This window comes from Cynocephalus volans, chromosome 10, assembly GCF_027409185.1.
Source record: "Cynocephalus volans isolate mCynVol1 chromosome 10, mCynVol1.pri, whole genome shotgun sequence".
Taxonomy (NCBI): Eukaryota; Metazoa; Chordata; class Mammalia; order Dermoptera; family Cynocephalidae; genus Cynocephalus; species Cynocephalus volans.
The window spans coordinates 51,625,941-51,642,906 of NC_084469.1; the positions used below are offsets into that span (position 1 = coordinate 51,625,941).

At 48.2% G+C, this 16,966-nt stretch overlaps 1 protein-coding gene across 2 annotated transcripts in view; it reads left to right on the forward strand.

Moving 5' to 3' along the window:
• The first annotated feature begins 25 nt into the window (after positions 1–25).
• Positions 26–16,966, forward strand: part of PRKD2 (protein kinase D2) — a 32,272-nt gene continuing 15,331 nt past the window's right edge. The window contains exons 1-10 of one of the 2 annotated variants that reach the window (XM_063110503.1): positions 26–116; positions 572–977; positions 3,032–3,170; positions 7,145–7,276; positions 10,875–11,029; positions 11,123–11,345; positions 13,347–13,424; positions 13,510–13,663; positions 16,524–16,641; positions 16,853–16,930. In XM_063110503.1, the coding sequence (XP_062966573.1) occupies positions 738–977; positions 3,032–3,170; positions 7,145–7,276; positions 10,875–11,029; positions 11,123–11,345; positions 13,347–13,424; positions 13,510–13,663; positions 16,524–16,641; positions 16,853–16,930 (1,317 nt within the window). In that variant the 5' untranslated portion in view covers positions 26–116; positions 572–737. Of the gene's footprint in view, positions 117–143; positions 173–571; positions 978–3,031; positions 3,171–7,144; positions 7,277–10,874; positions 11,030–11,122; positions 11,346–13,346; positions 13,425–13,509; positions 13,664–16,523; positions 16,642–16,852; positions 16,931–16,966 lie in introns of those variants that run through there. The other variant, XM_063110504.1, reaches the window with a different exon arrangement.

Genomic DNA, 16,966 nt, shown 5'->3' on the forward strand with positions numbered 1-16,966 from the left:
CTCCCTCCGGACACTTCCTCCTGGGCCGCGGCCGCCGACTTAAACTTTGGAGGGGGGAAAAGAGCTACTGGCGCGGGGCGACCCTTCCTTGTCCCCACCCTCCCACCCCGCCGCCGGTAACGCCCCCTTCCCCGCCGCCCCCGACCGAACTTTTCTCCAACTTCCACGACCCGTGAGATTTCCTCTTTTCCTCCTCGGCCCTCGGGACCCCTTTGCCCATCCCTGGGTCGGTCGGATCCCTGGGATTCACTCTATCCCCGGCTCAGACTCCTGCCCTCCACTCCTAACGTCTGTTGAATCCCTCAGGCCCACTTCTTAGTGGGATCCTCTTAGAGCCACTGGATTCTGGGATTCCCTCCTGCTCCCTTCTCAATCCCTTCTCTCTCCAAGGGGCCTTGGGATCGCGGGCTCTCCTGATCCTCTGGACCCCGACCGACTAGATTTTCCTCTCTGATTTCTTGGAGTCTCTCAGTCGCTGTATTCCCAAACCACGACTTTTCTCCTTTCTGATCTTCTGTGATCCCTTGCTTCCGGGCATCTGATCCACTGGTCCTTTTCTTTAACTTCCCAGGATCCCGCCATCCTCGGGTCTCCTCAACCTGCCAGATTTCTCTTCTTGGATCCCCGCACTCCTACCACCAGCTCACGAGATCCCTCGGACCTAGGACCCGGGCTCCCCGGGCTTCCCCAGCCGGATCCCGGGTGGGCGCCGGGCGGCCGGTCTTGGGCCAGTCCCCATGGCCGCCGCCCCCGCCTATTCCGCCGGGCTCCCCTGCTCTCCAGGGCCGGGGTCTCCTCCTCCCCCCGGCGGCTTGGAGCTGCAGTCGCCGCCACCGCTGTTGCCCCAGGTCCAGGCCCCGGGCCCCGGGGTCTCCTTCCACATCCAGATCGGGCTGACCCGAGAGTTCGTGTTGTTGCCCGCCGCTTCCGAGCTGGCCCATGTGAAGCAGCTGGCTTGTTCCATCGTGGACCAGAAGGTGAGGGCGTGCGTCTCCCCCTATCCTGCTTGGGGCGAGGTCGGTAGGATGAGGACGCTGGCAGAGGAGGCTTGGGGCCTGGAGCAGGGGAGACGGAGGGGAGCCGACCTTTGGGCAACAGAGGGGAGTGAGGAGGGGCAGTAGCCCCCAAGTGCCTCCTCACTGTACCACCTGTTTGAAGGGAGGACTGGGCAGGGGTGGGGTGCCCCAGAAGCCTCCCCAAATTGCATGTCCCTGCATGTTGTTGTTTTCTGCAGCCGGCAGGGAGGAAGGGAGGGGCCGGCCAGGTGTAGAGTCAGGAGGAAGGGGCAGGTCGGGGCAGCAGATGTGAGGGCACCTCAACTTCCAGGCCCAATCCAGGGCCCCCTATTTGGTGGAAACAGTAGAAATTGAAGCTGGGCTGGCCACAGCGATCGGGTGACATGTGCATGTGGGTGCCTGTGCTAGCTGCCAGGGGCAAGTGAGGTCTCAGAGCCAATCCCTGCCCTCCCCCAGGCCTGAGACTGATGTAGAGGGCAGGCACCTCTTCTGCCTCTTCAGAGGCTCTGCGAACTCTGTCCTCTCTCCTAATCACAGTGTCCCCAGCCTACCCTTAGCTTTAGATACCAGGGTCCCCAGGGTGGGGGTCTGGGAGTCCTGGCAAGAGGGAACCAGGTGGAACTCGATGCCTGAATCCTAGAATGCTAAATGTTAGCATTCTATGTTGTCGGAGTACCAGACTGTAAAAATGTTCCAATATTAGATCCATAAATTGTTGGAATATGCATCCTAGGTAATTCATTCCTCTGATGTTAAAGTGTTCAAATATTACAATCCTAGGCTGAAATACTAAACATTGAAAATATTGTAATCCTAAAGTGTTAAAATGTTAGAATTTTGGAATGCTGGGTTTTGAAATCCTTTAGTGCTAGGATACTCAAATATTAGAATCCTAGTTTGTCAGACTCCTAGAACATTAAAATATTAGATTACTGCTAATCTAGGTTGTCAAAACCTTAAAATGTATAATGATAATATATGTTGGAACCTAGAATATGTAATTCTATAATGTGAGCATATTGGAATCCAAAAATATCCAAATTCCAGAATCTCTCAGACTCTTGGAAATGAATCCTTTGGGCTTCAGAGAAACATCGGGAACTGGGCCAACTCCCCCATTTTACAGACAAAGAAACTGAAGCTTAGATAAAGAACTCCCAGGCAGTCAGGGCCAAGGTGGTCCTGGTCTTCTGTGGACAGATAGGGCTTTGCCTACCACCAAACCTCCAAATCTAGCAAACCCAGCTCCATGAGAAGCCTGCTTCATGAGAAGCCAGGCTGGGGGGTGTGGGGAGTCAGATTGTCCCCTGGGTGAAATTCTTTATCCAATGCTCAAATCCCTGCCCCCTCACCCCTGTTTTATTTTTCTGCCCTCTTGATCCAGGTGTGGTAGGGCCCCTTCCCGAGGCCCCACCTGGGCAGTTTTACTTTCTGTTCTACAGGTTTCATTTCCTGACACCTCTCCCCCCAACCCCCCCGCTCCGAGCTGGGGATCCGGACACCTGGGTCCTTTGAGTATTGGGTGGGGGCACCCTCCCTTGAGCCCTAGCTCCCCCGACCCGCCCCCATTTCTCTGGCGTCCTAAATCCCCTCCTTTGAGCTCAACCCGCCCCAACGCTGGGCCTGAAGCCAGGTAACACGGACAACAATAGATCCAGGAAGGAAGTGGGGGCGGGGGAGGACTGGTGGGTAAGGGGAGGGGATGTTCACTCAGGACCTTCCCCTCCTAGCTCCAGAAAATTCGAGGTGTCCACGCTCCCGGAATCACTCTCCCTCCCACCCCAGCTCGCCAGTCGAGCCACCAAACTTAGGCCGGCGTTCCCTCCCAGCACACCTGGGGCCCTGGCATCCTGCCCGGCTCGGGCTGGGGTTGGAAGGGGGCAGGCAGGAAGCAACGGGCTGCGGGTCTCTGAGTTTCCGGGGGAAACAGCCGGCCCTGCCCCGAGAGGGTTCCAGTCTGCTGCTGAAGGCAGCTCTGAGCTTTTCCGTCGCCATCCCCCTCTCCCTCCCTTCAGTTCCCTGAGTGTGGCTTCTATGGCCTTTACGACAAGATCCTGCTCTTCAAACATGACCCGACGTCTGCCAACCTCCTGCAGCTGGTGCGCTCGGCTGGAGACATCCAGGAGGGCGACCTGGTGGAGGTGGTGCTGTCGGGTGAGAGGCGGTGGTCGGCCTAGGGGCGGAGCCTCGAGTGGGGGCGGGGCATCTGGAGGAGGGCGTGGCGTGGAGGATTAGGCTCAGAAACGTGCTTCTTCGAAGTAAGCCAGTGGTTCCAGGCCAGTGGTTCTTGTCCTGCACTGCCAATTGGAATCACCCGGGGAGCTTTTACAACCTACAGCTCCTGAATGTATAAATGTATTGTGGTGCATTCACACTTTGTAATTCATACAGCACTGAGCATGAGCGATCCACAGCAACATGGATGATTCTCCCCAACAGAATGCTGGGAGGGAGAAGCTAGACACTAGACTATATGTTGTATGATTCCATTTATGAAGAACAAAGACAGATATAATTACTCTATGGTGTTAGAAGTCAGGAGAGTGGGTGCCTTTGGGGAAGATGGAGACTGGGTGGGCACAGGAGGGGTCTTTTGGGAGACTGGTTTGAACTTCCATTTATCCATCAGGATGCTAGTGATACGGGTTCTACAGTTTGAAAATTCACTGAGCTCTGCACTTCTGATGCGTGTTCTTTTCTGGACATATGTTATACTTTAATGTAAAGTGAAAAATGTTCTGATGCTCATGCCTCCTCTCACTGAAAAGCAAAATAAAATCAGAATCTCTGCAAGGTGACCTGAGACCTGGGCATCAGCATTTTTAAAAGCTCCCCAGGTGGGCTGGCTGGTTAGCTCAGTTGGTCAGAGCTCGGTGTTGATTACACCAAGGTCAAGGGTTGAATGGATCCCTGTACCAGCCAGTTGCCAAAAATAAAATAAAAGCTCCCCAGGTGATTCTAATGTGCAGCCAGAATCTAGTCCACCCACTTGCCATTCCCATTTTATAGATGGGCAAGCTGTCAATGCCTTAAACTAGTCTATAGCCCTTGGTCCTTCACAGGGGTGGGGTATCTGTCTTATTCATAGCTGTACTCCCTGGCCCTCCTGCATACTGCAATGCTCAGTAAAATTTGTTGAATGGATGAATGATGATTAGAAGTTTGGATTTATGCCTTTGGTGACCTCATTCAGGCTTTAAATACCTTCTTATAAGCTGGCCGCTCTTGAATTTTTGTCTTTATCCTTGTCTCTTCCCTAACTTGAGTTTTGTTTATGTAGCTGCCTCCCCAACAATTTTGTTTTTTGTTTTTGTTTTTGGTGGCTCGCCAGTATGGGGGTATGAACCCTTGACCTTGGTGTTATCAGCACCATGCTCTAACCAAGTGAGTTAACCCGCCAGCTCCCCCTCACCTAGTTTTACTTGGCATCTAACGGGCATCTCAGATATGGCCTGTCCAAGATAGAACTCTTAATTTCCCCCTTCTAAACCTAGTCTTCCTGCCGTCGTCTCCATCTCGGTAAAGGACATCACCATTCACCCAGGTGCTTGGGCCCCAAACCTTGGAGCTTCCTTGACTCCTCTTTTTCTCTCACTTGCTCACTGGATCCATCAGCAAACCTACTGGTCTGGTCCTATCTTTAACATCCATCCTGAATCTATTTCTTATCACCCCGCTGCTCTAAGCCCTATCACATCTGCCTAGACTACTGCAGAAACATATAAATCAAATCATGACACTTCACTTCTCAGAATCTTCCCATGGCTCCCCAGTATACTTGACATAAAATGCAAACTCCTCAGCATGGCCTCAAGGCCATCTATGATCTGGCCTCTGCCAGTTCCCCAAATTCATCTCTTAATGCTGTCCTTACTTTCTCTGTTCCGACCATGCTGGCCTGCCTTCTTTCCCTTGAACAAGCAAAGCTCCCTCCCACCTCAGGGCCTTTGCGCTTACTGTTCTTGCTGCCTGGAATACCCCCTCCTCCATATTTATTGTCTTCAGAACATTTAGCATAGTCTGAAATTTCCTTGTTTATTTATGTGTTTATATTTCTTGTCTGTCTCCCTACAAACATGTCAGCTCCCTGAAAGCAGGGTATAAGTCTTTCTTGTTCATAGCTTTATCCCGAATGCATAAACAGTGCTCAGCTCATAGAACAGATTCATCTTTCTGTTGCATAATACTAAGAAAAATGCCTTAATATTAGACTTAAATTTGAGGGAGAAAGATGAATGAGACTTAGTCCAAAATGAAACTGTTTTAAAACAATAGCTAACACTTATTGAGCACTTTCTATGTGTCAGACACTGACACATACTCTATTCATAAGAGTTTCCATAGGTCTATTCATTGACCTTTAAAAAAGAACCTGTAAGGAGACACTGTTGTGGTGCTAGGCATACTCTTTCCTAGATGCCTGCACAGCTCATACCCTTACCTCTTTCAGGCTTTTGCATTAATGTCAAATACTCAAGGAACATTTCCCAACCACCTATTAAAAATTGTACCTCCATGATAACACTAAGGTCTAGGGTTCGATCCCTATACTGGCCAACCACCAATAAAAAAAAAAAAATTAAATTTGTACCTCTTGCACCTTCCCTCTTTTCTTGCTTCGCTTTTTTTCTCCTAACCTACTGTATATTTTATTACCTAAAATCTTCAGAGAGGCAGTAAGTATAGTGCCAAGAGGATGAACTCTGGAGCCACACTGGCCTGGATTTGAATCCGCAGAACTTGCTACCTGTGTGACCTTGGGCAAGTTGCTTAACCTATCTGTGCTACAATCTCATCTAGAAAATGGGGATAATAACATGGCGTACCTCACAGGGCTCTTAGGAGGGCTAAATTAGTATTTTAAAGTACTTAGAGCAGTGCCTGGCACAGAATAACTGCTAGATTGAGTGATTGTTAAGAATACAGTCATCCCTCAGTATCCTCAGGGATTGGTTCCAGGACCCCGGTATCCTCGGATACTCAGATCCCTATATAAAATGGTGTAATATTTGCATATAACATACGCACATCCTCCTGTGTACTTTAAGTCATCTATAGGTTACTTATAATACCTAATGCAATGTAAATGCTATGTAAATAGTTGTTATACTGTAGTTTTTTTATTTGTGCTATTTTTTATTGCTGTATTGTTATTTTTATTTTTTTCAAATATTTTCAATCCTTGATTGGTTGAATCTGCAGATGCAGAACCCTCAGATATGGAGGGCTGACTGTATCCATTTTATTTTGTCTGTCTGTCTTACTAGAGGCCAGGCAGAGATTTTGTCTGTTTTGTTCTATGTGGTGTCCCTAGCACCTAAAACAGTGTGCAATATATATTTGTTGGTTTTCCTTTTTTTTGTGATTGGTGGGTACAGGGATCGAACCCTGGGCCTTGGTGTTATCAGCATCAAGTTCTTAGCAAACTGAGCTAACTGGCCAACCCTAGTTTTCCTTTTTAAAGATGATAAAACTGAGGCACATAGGGTTTTTTGAATCCCCTCTTGACGCTCAGGCCCTATCCCAGAACAATTAGATCAGAAACTATGAGAGTGGGACCCAGGCATCCATACTTTTTTTGTGTTTGGTTAGTTGGTATTTTTAATTAAAAAAAATTTTTTTTCTTACTTTTATTTTTGGTGGCTGGCCTGTTCAGGAATCTGAACCTGTGACCTTGATGTTACCAGCACACACTCTCCCAAGTGAGCTAACCGGCTAGCCCTAATTTTTAAATTTTTAATTACGGCAAAATATACTCCTCTATAACATAAAATTTACCCTCTTAACCACTTTTAAGTGTATAGTTCAGTAGGGTTAAGTACATTCACACTGTTGTGAAATCAATCCCCAGAACTGTTTTCATCTTGCAAAACTGAAGCTCTCTAGCCATTAAACAACTCCCCGTTTCCCCCTCTGCCTCAGCCTCTGGCGTAGGCATATAGATGTTTTGCCTAATAGTAGAGCTGGGATTTGAATCCAGGCAGAGTAATCCAGGTGAGTTAATTAATGAAGGAAGGAAAGATCTCAAACCTGGCAGATGGGAGGACTGTGAGAAACCTGGGAACTCGGGGGCTGGAACAGCTTTGTCCCGCCTGTCTCAAGCATCTGCCTCTCCCTGCTGCCTGCAGCCTCGGCCACCTTCGAGGACTTCCAGATCCGCCCTCACGCCCTCACCGTGCACTCTTACCGAGCGCCTGCCTTCTGCGACCACTGCGGGGAGATGCTCTTCGGCTTAGTGCGCCAGGGCCTCAAGTGCGATGGTGAGCACCTAAGGGGTTGGAGGCGGGGTCTGGGGCGGGGCTCAGCACTGGGGGCGGAGCCTAGGAGGTGGGTCTCGGAGGGCGAGGTCAGGGCCCAGCGGCAGAGCTTGGGGAGGACGGGTGGGACGTGGGCGGGGATCAAATCTGGGGGCGGAGCCTAAGAAATGGAGCTGGGAAGAAGTAGGGGGCCCAGGGGCACCCTTGGGGGGGAAGACAGGTAGCTGTGGGAAGAGGGCGGGGTCTATACCAGTCAAGGATCAAGCAGAGAAACAGAACCAGTAGGAAACAGGTGTTAAGAGATTTGTTGCGAGTAATAGGTTTACAGGATTGTAGAAGCTGGCTAGGCAACTCCGAAATCTGTGGGGCAGCCTGTGAAGAAGGGCAGGCTGGAACTCTGAAGCACGTGCTGAAGCTGCTATCCCCAAGGAGAATTTCTTCCTTTGGAAGGTGTCAGTTCTGTTCTTTGAACCTTTCTTCTGCGTTTTGGCGGCTGGCCATTACAGGGATCCAAACCCTTGACCTTGGTGTTATAACACCCCTCTAACCAACTGACCTAATCAGCTAGCCCCTTGAACCTTTCAACTGATTGAATCAGGCCCACCCCGATTATCTAGGATAATCTTCCTCTGTACAGTCAACTTATTATGGACTTCACCCACATCTACAAAATACCTTTGCATCAACACCTAGATTAGTGTTTGAATAACTGGACGCTAGCCTACCCAAGTTGACACATAAAGCTGACTATCAGAGTCTACCCCGTGTCAATGTGGTGCCTGTCTTAATTTGCTAGGGCTGCCATAACAAAATACCACAGATTGGGTGGCTTAAAAGACAGACATTTATTTCTCATAGCTCTGGAGGCTGGAAGTCGCAGATTAATGTTCCAGCTGGGTTTGTTTTCTGGTGAGGCCAGTCTATCTGGCTTGCAGAGGGCCACCATCTGGCTGTATGCTCACATGGCAAATGGAGAGACAGTGATCTCTGGTGTCTCTTCCTTTTATAAGGACACCAGTCCTATTGGATCGGTGCCCTGCTCTTTTGGCCTCTTTTAACCTTAATTACCTCCATAAATGCCCCACCTCCAAATATAATCACATTGAGAATTAGAGCTTTAACATATGAATTTTGGGGGGACACAATCGTGCATTCCATAACAGTACATACACATCTCCTTAAATCAGACTTAAAAAAATAGTGTTCCTTTAGCCAAGAAGTCTCAAGTTTCAGCCCAAGCATCAAGGACTCTAGTTCTGCTGTTGCTGTCATTGATGCTTCTGAGGCACAAGCTGAAGCTGCTATGCGCAGGGAGAATTTCTTCATCTGGAAAGTGTCAGTTCTGATCAACTCAAGTGTCAGTTGAGAGCAAGGCTCCACCCGCAGGTGAAGGCCGTACACCCGCATCGGCTATGAGGACACGCAGCAGATGAGGGACATCCATTCTGTGATGATGACCTGTATCTTCGTTGTTTGTTTAGTGTGCCCTGCTATTGGAAGCATATTCTCAAATATTCCATTGGGTATCATGTTTAAGACAGAATCCCCAGCTCCGTGGCTGCTACGCTTATATGGAAATCCAAAGTCCTGCAGCATCAACTAGGCTTGTGTCACGCAGCCCTAAATACACTTGTGGCATTATTTAAGGACTCTAAGGATAATATCAGGCCTGCAGAAACCGATTCAATGCATTCAAATGTGCTATCATCCATAGACCATATCCAACTGTCAATGTCTGGGCATATGTAAACTTCATCATGGTACAACCTTCGGGTGACAAATTCTGGGTTCTCAGCATTTACTTAATTGGCCCAGCATCACAGATGATGGTTCCAAGAGAGGCCAAAATGACTACACTTACTGCCATTGACAGGAGTTTGACTCTATCTTGTTACTCATACTGGGAGTACTAAATAGGATTCCAAGATTTCATGAAATGTATGAGTGGTTAAAGGCCAAAACTGGGAAATGGATCCTGTATGCACAGATCATTTGCCATCCTGAAGCTCTTCTTATAGTGCCAACAGTATTCCCCAAGCTTGCCGCTGCAGCTTTACAGCATGCATCCGAGATAGTATCTACCATGAAAAATGATGAAGCTGGAAAGCCTGTAACAGGCAGGCTACCAGAAGGCAGATTTCATGAGGCTTTCTGAAAGATGCTCCCAAAGGCCGGAGGAACATCCTTCACTCTGGAGTAGAGAGCGATCCTGAAATCATTTGGAATCGCCAGAGATAAATTGGAGCAAATATATAGAATGCCCAGTAGGAAACGATGAGCTGAGCCCAATTACTCTATGGATAAGGATTTTAAAAAATAAAGAGAATAACAAAGTCATACTTTTGCTTAGTGTGATGCAACTCTCCTGAGTACAATGGAGAACATGCTAGCTAATCCTTTCCCCAGATGAGGCTGCAAGTCCTCAGGTGATGTCACTTTTCTCCTTCGATATCCTGTAACTTAAATACCATGATGTAAAGTTCACTATTATTAGAATATTTTGGGCCGGCCCGTGGCTCACTCTGGAGAGTGAGGTGCTGATAACACCAAGGCCACGGGTTCGGATCCCATATACGGATGGCCAGTTCGCTCACTGGGTGAGCGTGGTGCTCACAACACCAAGTCAAGGGTTAAGATCCCCTTACTGGTCATCTTTAAAAAAAAAAAAAAAAAAAAGAATATTTTATGTTAGATGATTAGAGGATAAAAGAGGGAAGAAAACAAAAATGCTTGGCACACACACATTCATAACAAAAGAAGGAAGAAATACTCATGACTGTTACAGCCCTCATTTGTGCCACTGGTCACATGGTGTAGTTATCTTCTTCCACTATCCAATCCCTATTCCCTTTGCCCTCAGCACGCACTTCGTGCTCATGGTTCTCTGCCTGATGGGGTGACCCAGCCTTTTATTCCCAAAGGATCTGGGCCCATAGCAGTTCTGCCTGACCTGGGTTTTTGTAGTTTTCCATCAACTTTAATCCCTAAGGGATCTTCAGTATTCCAAGTCTACAGAAAAGGAGAAAGGGGCACAGGGTTGGGGGGTGAACAGAGCTGGAGGGGATGATGGTGACTTTTGGTGGAGGGGGCATGTGACTGGGGAGAGAAGGTTTCTCTGGGAAAGTTGGGGCTGGGGCAGGGGTACCCAGAGGGCCTCAGAAAAGGGAGGGACAGAACTAGAAGCGAGAGCGGTTTTGGGGAACCAGTGTCTCCAGCGCAGTGGACAGGAGTCTGGGGGAGGACTCAAGGGAGGTGCTGACCATAGAAGGGTGGTGCTGGGACGGAGCTATGGAGGTGACCTTGATGTGTCCCTTCTTGGAGCGGGAAGGGGTGGGATGCAGCGCGTGTTGCAGGGTCTGGGGGGCAGACCTGGGATGGAGGAGGGGCTACAAGCCAGAACTAGGGGCAGAGTTCTAAGAGGAGGGACGGGGCCTGAGGTTTGACTCGAGGGGACTAGTGCCTTTTGGAGGGGATTGTGCTGGCGGGTGTAGGGGGCAGGGAAGGGTGGGGGCTGGGTGCACAGGGCACAGCTTTTCAAGAAAGGGTGAAGGGCCTGGGAGGGGCAGAGGCTATGTCTCTGACCCTGTGGCGCCCCCCATAGGCTGCGGGCTAAACTACCACAAGCGCTGTGCCTTCAGCATCCCCAACAACTGCAGTGGGGCCCGCAAGCGGCGCCTGTCATCCACGTCTCTGGCCAGTGGCCATTCAGTGCGCCTTGGCACCTCCGAGTCACTGCCCTGCACGGCTGATGAGCTGGTGAGGGACTGCGAAGTCGGGCGGGTTGGTGGTTGGGAGGTCCAGGCGTGGGTACGATGCACTGATGTCCCTTCTGCTCTGGCTGACTGATAGAGCCGTAGCACCGCCGAACTCCTGCCTCGCCGCCCTCCGTCGTCGTCCTCCTCGTCTTCTGCCTCATCCTACACCGGCCGTCCCATTGAGCTGGACAAGATGCTGCTATCCAAGGTCAAAGTGCCGCACACCTTCCTCATCCACAGCTACACGCGGCCCACCGTTTGCCAGGCTTGCAAGAAACTCCTCAAGGGCCTCTTCCGCCAGGGCCTGCAGTGCAAAGGTTAGCGGGGTCCCAACTGGGAGGACAGACAGGGTCAGAAACAGCCTCCATCGTCCCGATCTGGGCTCCTGACAGGACCCAAGAATCTCAGAATTCTGATCCTTAAGAGCATAGGGCCTCAGAAGGGAGTGCCGTGAATCCTGGCGTTCTGGAATCTTTGGTATTCTGGAATCCTAGAACCTCAGTCTTTAAAACCTTGAAATCCTAGAGCCTTAGAAATCTGGATTCATAAAACACTTACTGTGGAATTCTAAAACTGTGGAACCTGAAAATTCTAGAATCAGAGAACTATAGAAGCATGGGATTCAAGAATTTCAGAATCATAGAATTCAGCTAAAATAGCCACTGAACTTTAGACCATAAATCTTAGAACTACGAAGTTACAGATTTTCAGAACATTAGGATTTTAGAACCATAGGATTTGAGAATAATAGAAGCCTAGAAGCATCAAATTTGAGTCTTAGAAGTCTAGAAATATAAAATCATGGAACCATTGAATCCTAGAATCCTAGAAGTCTGGACTTAAAGGATTTTAAAAATTTTTATTAGCATATTCATTGTTACAAATCATACTTATTCTTTATGCCCCTTAACCAACCTCTGCCCTTTCCCTACCTCCCCCTCTCCCCTCCCCCTCTCTCCTCCAATACCCATAGATTTGTTCTCTCCATCTGATAGATTAACTCTTTCTCTGTTGGTTAGTTGCCTAGATGATCTGTCCAGTACTGAGACAGGTGTGATCAGGTCCTCCCCTATTATCATAAGTCAGATGCTTCTACTACTCTGGAGTGTGCTTCGTGGAGAGAGAGGACCTTTTTTGGGGGGTCTCTGCTGTTGCCTCTCCTTGTGTCAATGAAGTTGAGAGTCTGGCATGCTATCTGGTTGTGCCTGGGTTTGGCTTCCCTGGCTCTATGCCTCAGGCTTGGTAGGGCCCTGGGATTCTAGAATTTTGAACAATAAAATTCTAGAATACCAGAAGTCTGAATCCATGAAAACCTAGAACCATTCAATTCTAGAATTCATTAGAACAGTCAGCTTTTAGACCCTAAGAAGTCTAGAGCTAAAGCATCATAAAGATATCAAATTCTAGATTCTTAGATGTGTAGAAAAAAAGAAGAAATACAAAGATACTAAAAAAAGTGTAGAACCCTAGAACCTTGGAATCACCAGATTCTAGAGGCATAGAAGTCTAGAATCATAGAACTGTAGAACTGCCAAATTTTAGAGTTTAGATATAAAAAACTTAAAATCACTGACATTAAGCAGTCTTAGAAGTCTAGAATCACAGAATTATAGAATCGTAGATGTGTAAAATTCTAGAAACTTGGACATCAGCGTCTGGAGCCTTAGAAATCTAGAATCATAGAACCTTCAAAAAATTTTCAGTAAACTCTAGAATCTTGATGTATATCACTTGAAAACTTTGAAATCATAGAACTGTAAAACAATGACTCCCAACCAAGGGCATTTTGCTCCCAAGGGGTATTTGGCTTGGCAATGGTTGGAGACATTTTTGTTTGTCACACTGAGCACTGAGATAGTGCTACTGGTGTCTGGTTGGTAGGGGTGAAGGATGGTGCTAAACATCCTACAATGCACAGAACAGCCGCCTACAACAAGAAATTGTTAATAATGCAAAATGTTAATAATGCCAAAGGTGAGAAACCCTGCCCTAGAGAGTTCAAAGTCTAGAGTCATAGAATGTTAGAACCTATTACACTCTAGACTTTTAAGAGTCCAGGTTAGTGAAAACTTACAGTGTTAGAACCTTAGAGTCATAGGGCTTTGAGTCTAGCCCTCCCACGTAATCTAGTCTCCCCATAGTTGGGGAAACTGTGGCTCAAAAGGGGGAACAACCAAGGAAGGTGCAGCCACATGTCCTGACCCAGACAGTAGAAGCAGACTCTGTTGACCTTGGGGGTTAGGGGTCAAAGTTCAACCCTTACAGGTAACCTCTCTTCTGCCTCCCATCCATACCCTTGTTCCCTTTCTTCCTATCAGACTGCAAATTTAACTGTCATAAACGCTGTGCCACCCGTGTCCCTAACGACTGTCTGGGAGAGGCGCTTATCAATGGAGGTGAGAGGCTGGGCTGGGTTCCCTGAGAAGGAAGGGGGTGGGGACAGGACTGGGCGGAGGCCCCTCTGATGCCCCCGTCCCGCAGATGTGCCGATGGAGGAGGCCACTGATTTCAGCGAGGCTGACAAGAGCGCCCTCATGGATGAGTCAGATGACTCCGGTGTCATCCCTGGTTCCCACTCGGAGAACGCGCTCCACGCCAGTGAGGAGGAGGAAGGCGAGGGAGGCAAGGCCCAGAGGTACCCATGGCACCTGCAGGAGGCCCCGGGGAAGGCTCTTCCCCACAGCAAGCCTCAACTTCCCCATGTCTTCAATGGGCTGACATCACAGTATATTTGCAAATTTTCCCAGTTCCTGAGGCAAACCCTTTAAAACACCAAAACTTTATTTTATTTACTTTTCCTTAAATACATTTTTAAAAAGTTTCAATAGAAGCATGTTTTGACTTATATTGTATTTCTTTTTTGGATATATATTCTTTTTGGTAATATACCCATTCAGAAGGTGTATAGTGAAACCCTCCCTGTTTCTTGTCTCCTAGTCGCCCAGCTCCTCTTCCTGGAGGAAGCAACTGGGATCAGTTTCTTGTGGATCCTTCCAGAAACAGTCTATATTGCAGAGTGACAGTATAAAGAGTAAGAACATGGACTGTGGAACCAGGCTGCTGTGTGGCCTTAGTCAAGAAATTAACCTCTCTGGGCCTCAGTTTTCTCAGTAAAATGGGCATAAAGTAGTACCTACCTTGTAGGATTGTTGTGAAGATGAAATGAATTAATACAAATTAAATACGTAAAACAGTGCCTGGTATACAGTAAGTGTTCAATAGATGTTATCTCTTATCAGAGAGCACTAAAATCTTAAAAAAGAAGGGAATATACCTATTTCTTTCAACTATTTTGGCCTCTGATTGCCTTGTGTGGCTTTAAACAAGTTCCTTTCCCTTTCGATGCCTCGGAGTCCCCATCTATAAAATGGGGAACAGAAAATATCCCCAAAGACTTGACAGGCAATGACTTTCTTCTGGCATGGAAGCTCTAAAAAATAATAATCACTTTTACTTCATTACACATTTTAAAACTATAAATGGAGTGTATTTATTCAACTCCAGTAGAATGTGAGCTCAATATTTGAAGGCAAGATATTTGTCTGCTTTCCAGGTGCCTAGGGACAGGGCTGGCTCATACCAGGTGCTTTATACATGGGTGTGGAGTGAATATTTATTGAGGAAGCAGAAAGGTGGCAGGGTCAAGCACAGGGCACTGAAGGCTGAGAGCATCCGTCTAGATCCCAGCTCCACCAACTAAATCGCTAGTTACGAGCCGGCCCGTGGCTCACTCGGGAGAGTGCGGTGCTGATAACACCAAGGCCACGGGTTCGGATCCCACATAGGGATGGCTGGTGCACTCACTGGCTGAGTGCCAGTCACGAAAAAGACAAAAATAAATAAATAAATTGCTAGTTACTTTTCTCTGTGCCTCAGTTTTCTCCAGGGACAATGATGGCACGTACATCGCAGGGTATTGTATGAATTCTGTTAGATCACGCAGGTAAAGTGCTTGCTGGCTTTTAAGCTCAGAAAATGAAAAAGAATTCATCCCAGTATTTTAATCTTGAGCCTCCAAAGTGGGGAGGGCGAGACATGATCCATTCAGGGGTATGGGAAGAAGATATTTGAATTCACATTTCTCTTCATTTAAATGTTTTCTCATCCTTTAAATATTTTCGCTTTTTTTGGCATATGTTTTAAAACTATCAATACAGTATTATTAATACTTATATAAATAAATGTCATAGTATAGTGATACAGGTCCATTTCCAGATCCCCATACCAGCCAGCTGCCAAAAAAAGAAAAAACTTTAATAATGGGTATGTGATTTTTAAAAACAAAAAAAATCTGTGGTCCCTATTGATGAAAGCATTTGTTCTCAAATTAAACCCTTCCTAGGAGGATCATTATCCTCATTACTAGATTAGAAGATTTAGGCTCAGGGCTTTACAGCCAACAATTAATTAATTGTCAGCCAACAATTAATAAGGGAGAGAAGCTGAGACTTCACCACGGTGGAGAGGAGCAGTGGCCACTCCACAGGTGCACCAGTAAATATTTAATGAGCACCTGCTGTGTCCTGACTCAAAGCACACACCTGTGAATAAAACAGTTAGAACTCTCTGCCCTCATGCAGCTGGCAGTCTCTTTGGGGAGACAGCTAATAAACGAACGCCTCCCAGGTATCAGCTATTGGTAACTGCAGAGAGAACAGCAAATGCAAAGGCCCTGAGGTGGGACCAAGCCTGTTCAAGGGGCAGCAAGGAGACCTATGTGGCTGGGAGCAGGGAGGGCGATGGGAAGAGGGTGGGAGACAAGGTCAGAGAGAGGATGGGTATGCAGAGCTGTTCATACCGGTGCCACCCAACCCGAGCAGGCTGAAACCTCAGATTCCCTTTCTCCAGGTGTTTCCTGGGAGTGTCTAGCAACACAATAATAGACTGTCAGAGTTGGACCTTGGGGAACTTGGGGAGGGGGACAGCCTATTTCATACATTAGGTCACTGAGTCTCAGAGACACAAACTGAAGTGGGCAAGGCCACTCAGGTTCATACCTAGCACAGAGATCAAGAGGTTGTCGGTTCTGGAATTGGGCAAGTCATTTAATCTCTATAGAGCCCCTGTCTTCACTGTAATAACATCATCTGCACAGACGAGGCACAGAGGCATTGAATCACTTGCCCAGTGTCACACAGCAGGCTCCACAATCCCTGGGCTAAATATCAATTAGCACTTACACAATGTGCCAGGCACTATGCTAAACTCCTTAGAACGGTTTTCGCTCTTCACAGAAACTCCTTTGGGTGGAGAAACTGAGGCACCAAGAGGTTAGGTAATTTGCTATGCAGTCTCTTTCGGAACTGGCTTCATACATGGCCCTGTCGAGTACCCTTCCTCACTTACGGAATATCTGGAAACTACAAGGGGAAAAAGTGGCAGAAACCCCCCAAAACACCCCAACTCCCTGGCTGACCAGAGATGGCCCCTGCAGCCTCATGCAGTATGGTCATATTCTGCATGCGAATCCTCACCCCTTCCTTTACCCTCCGCAGCTCCCTGGGGTACATCCCCCTAATGAGGGTGGTGCAGTCGGTGCGGCATACGACACGGAAATCCAGCACCACGCTGCGCGAGGGTTGGATGGTTCATTACAGCAATAAGGACACGCTGGTGAGTGGGCTGGGGCGGGGCCAGGTGGGGCGGAGCCAGAGTTAGGGGCAGTAGGTGGGGGGTGGGGCCAAGTGGGGTGGGTCTAGGGGGTAGGGGAGGAGCTTGGCTGGGGGAAGAGCGCGGTGCTTCACGCACCAGGAGCCCCAGGAGGCGCCACGGGACAGGAAAAGCTGGCGGTCAACCTCCCTCTCTCAAACTTCTCTCCCATCAGAGGAAGCGACACTATTGGCGCTTGGACTGCAAGTGCATCACGCTCTTCCAGAACAACACGACCAACAGATACTACAAGGTGTGCCGGCCAACCTCCCCCAGCTCCCCCAGACTT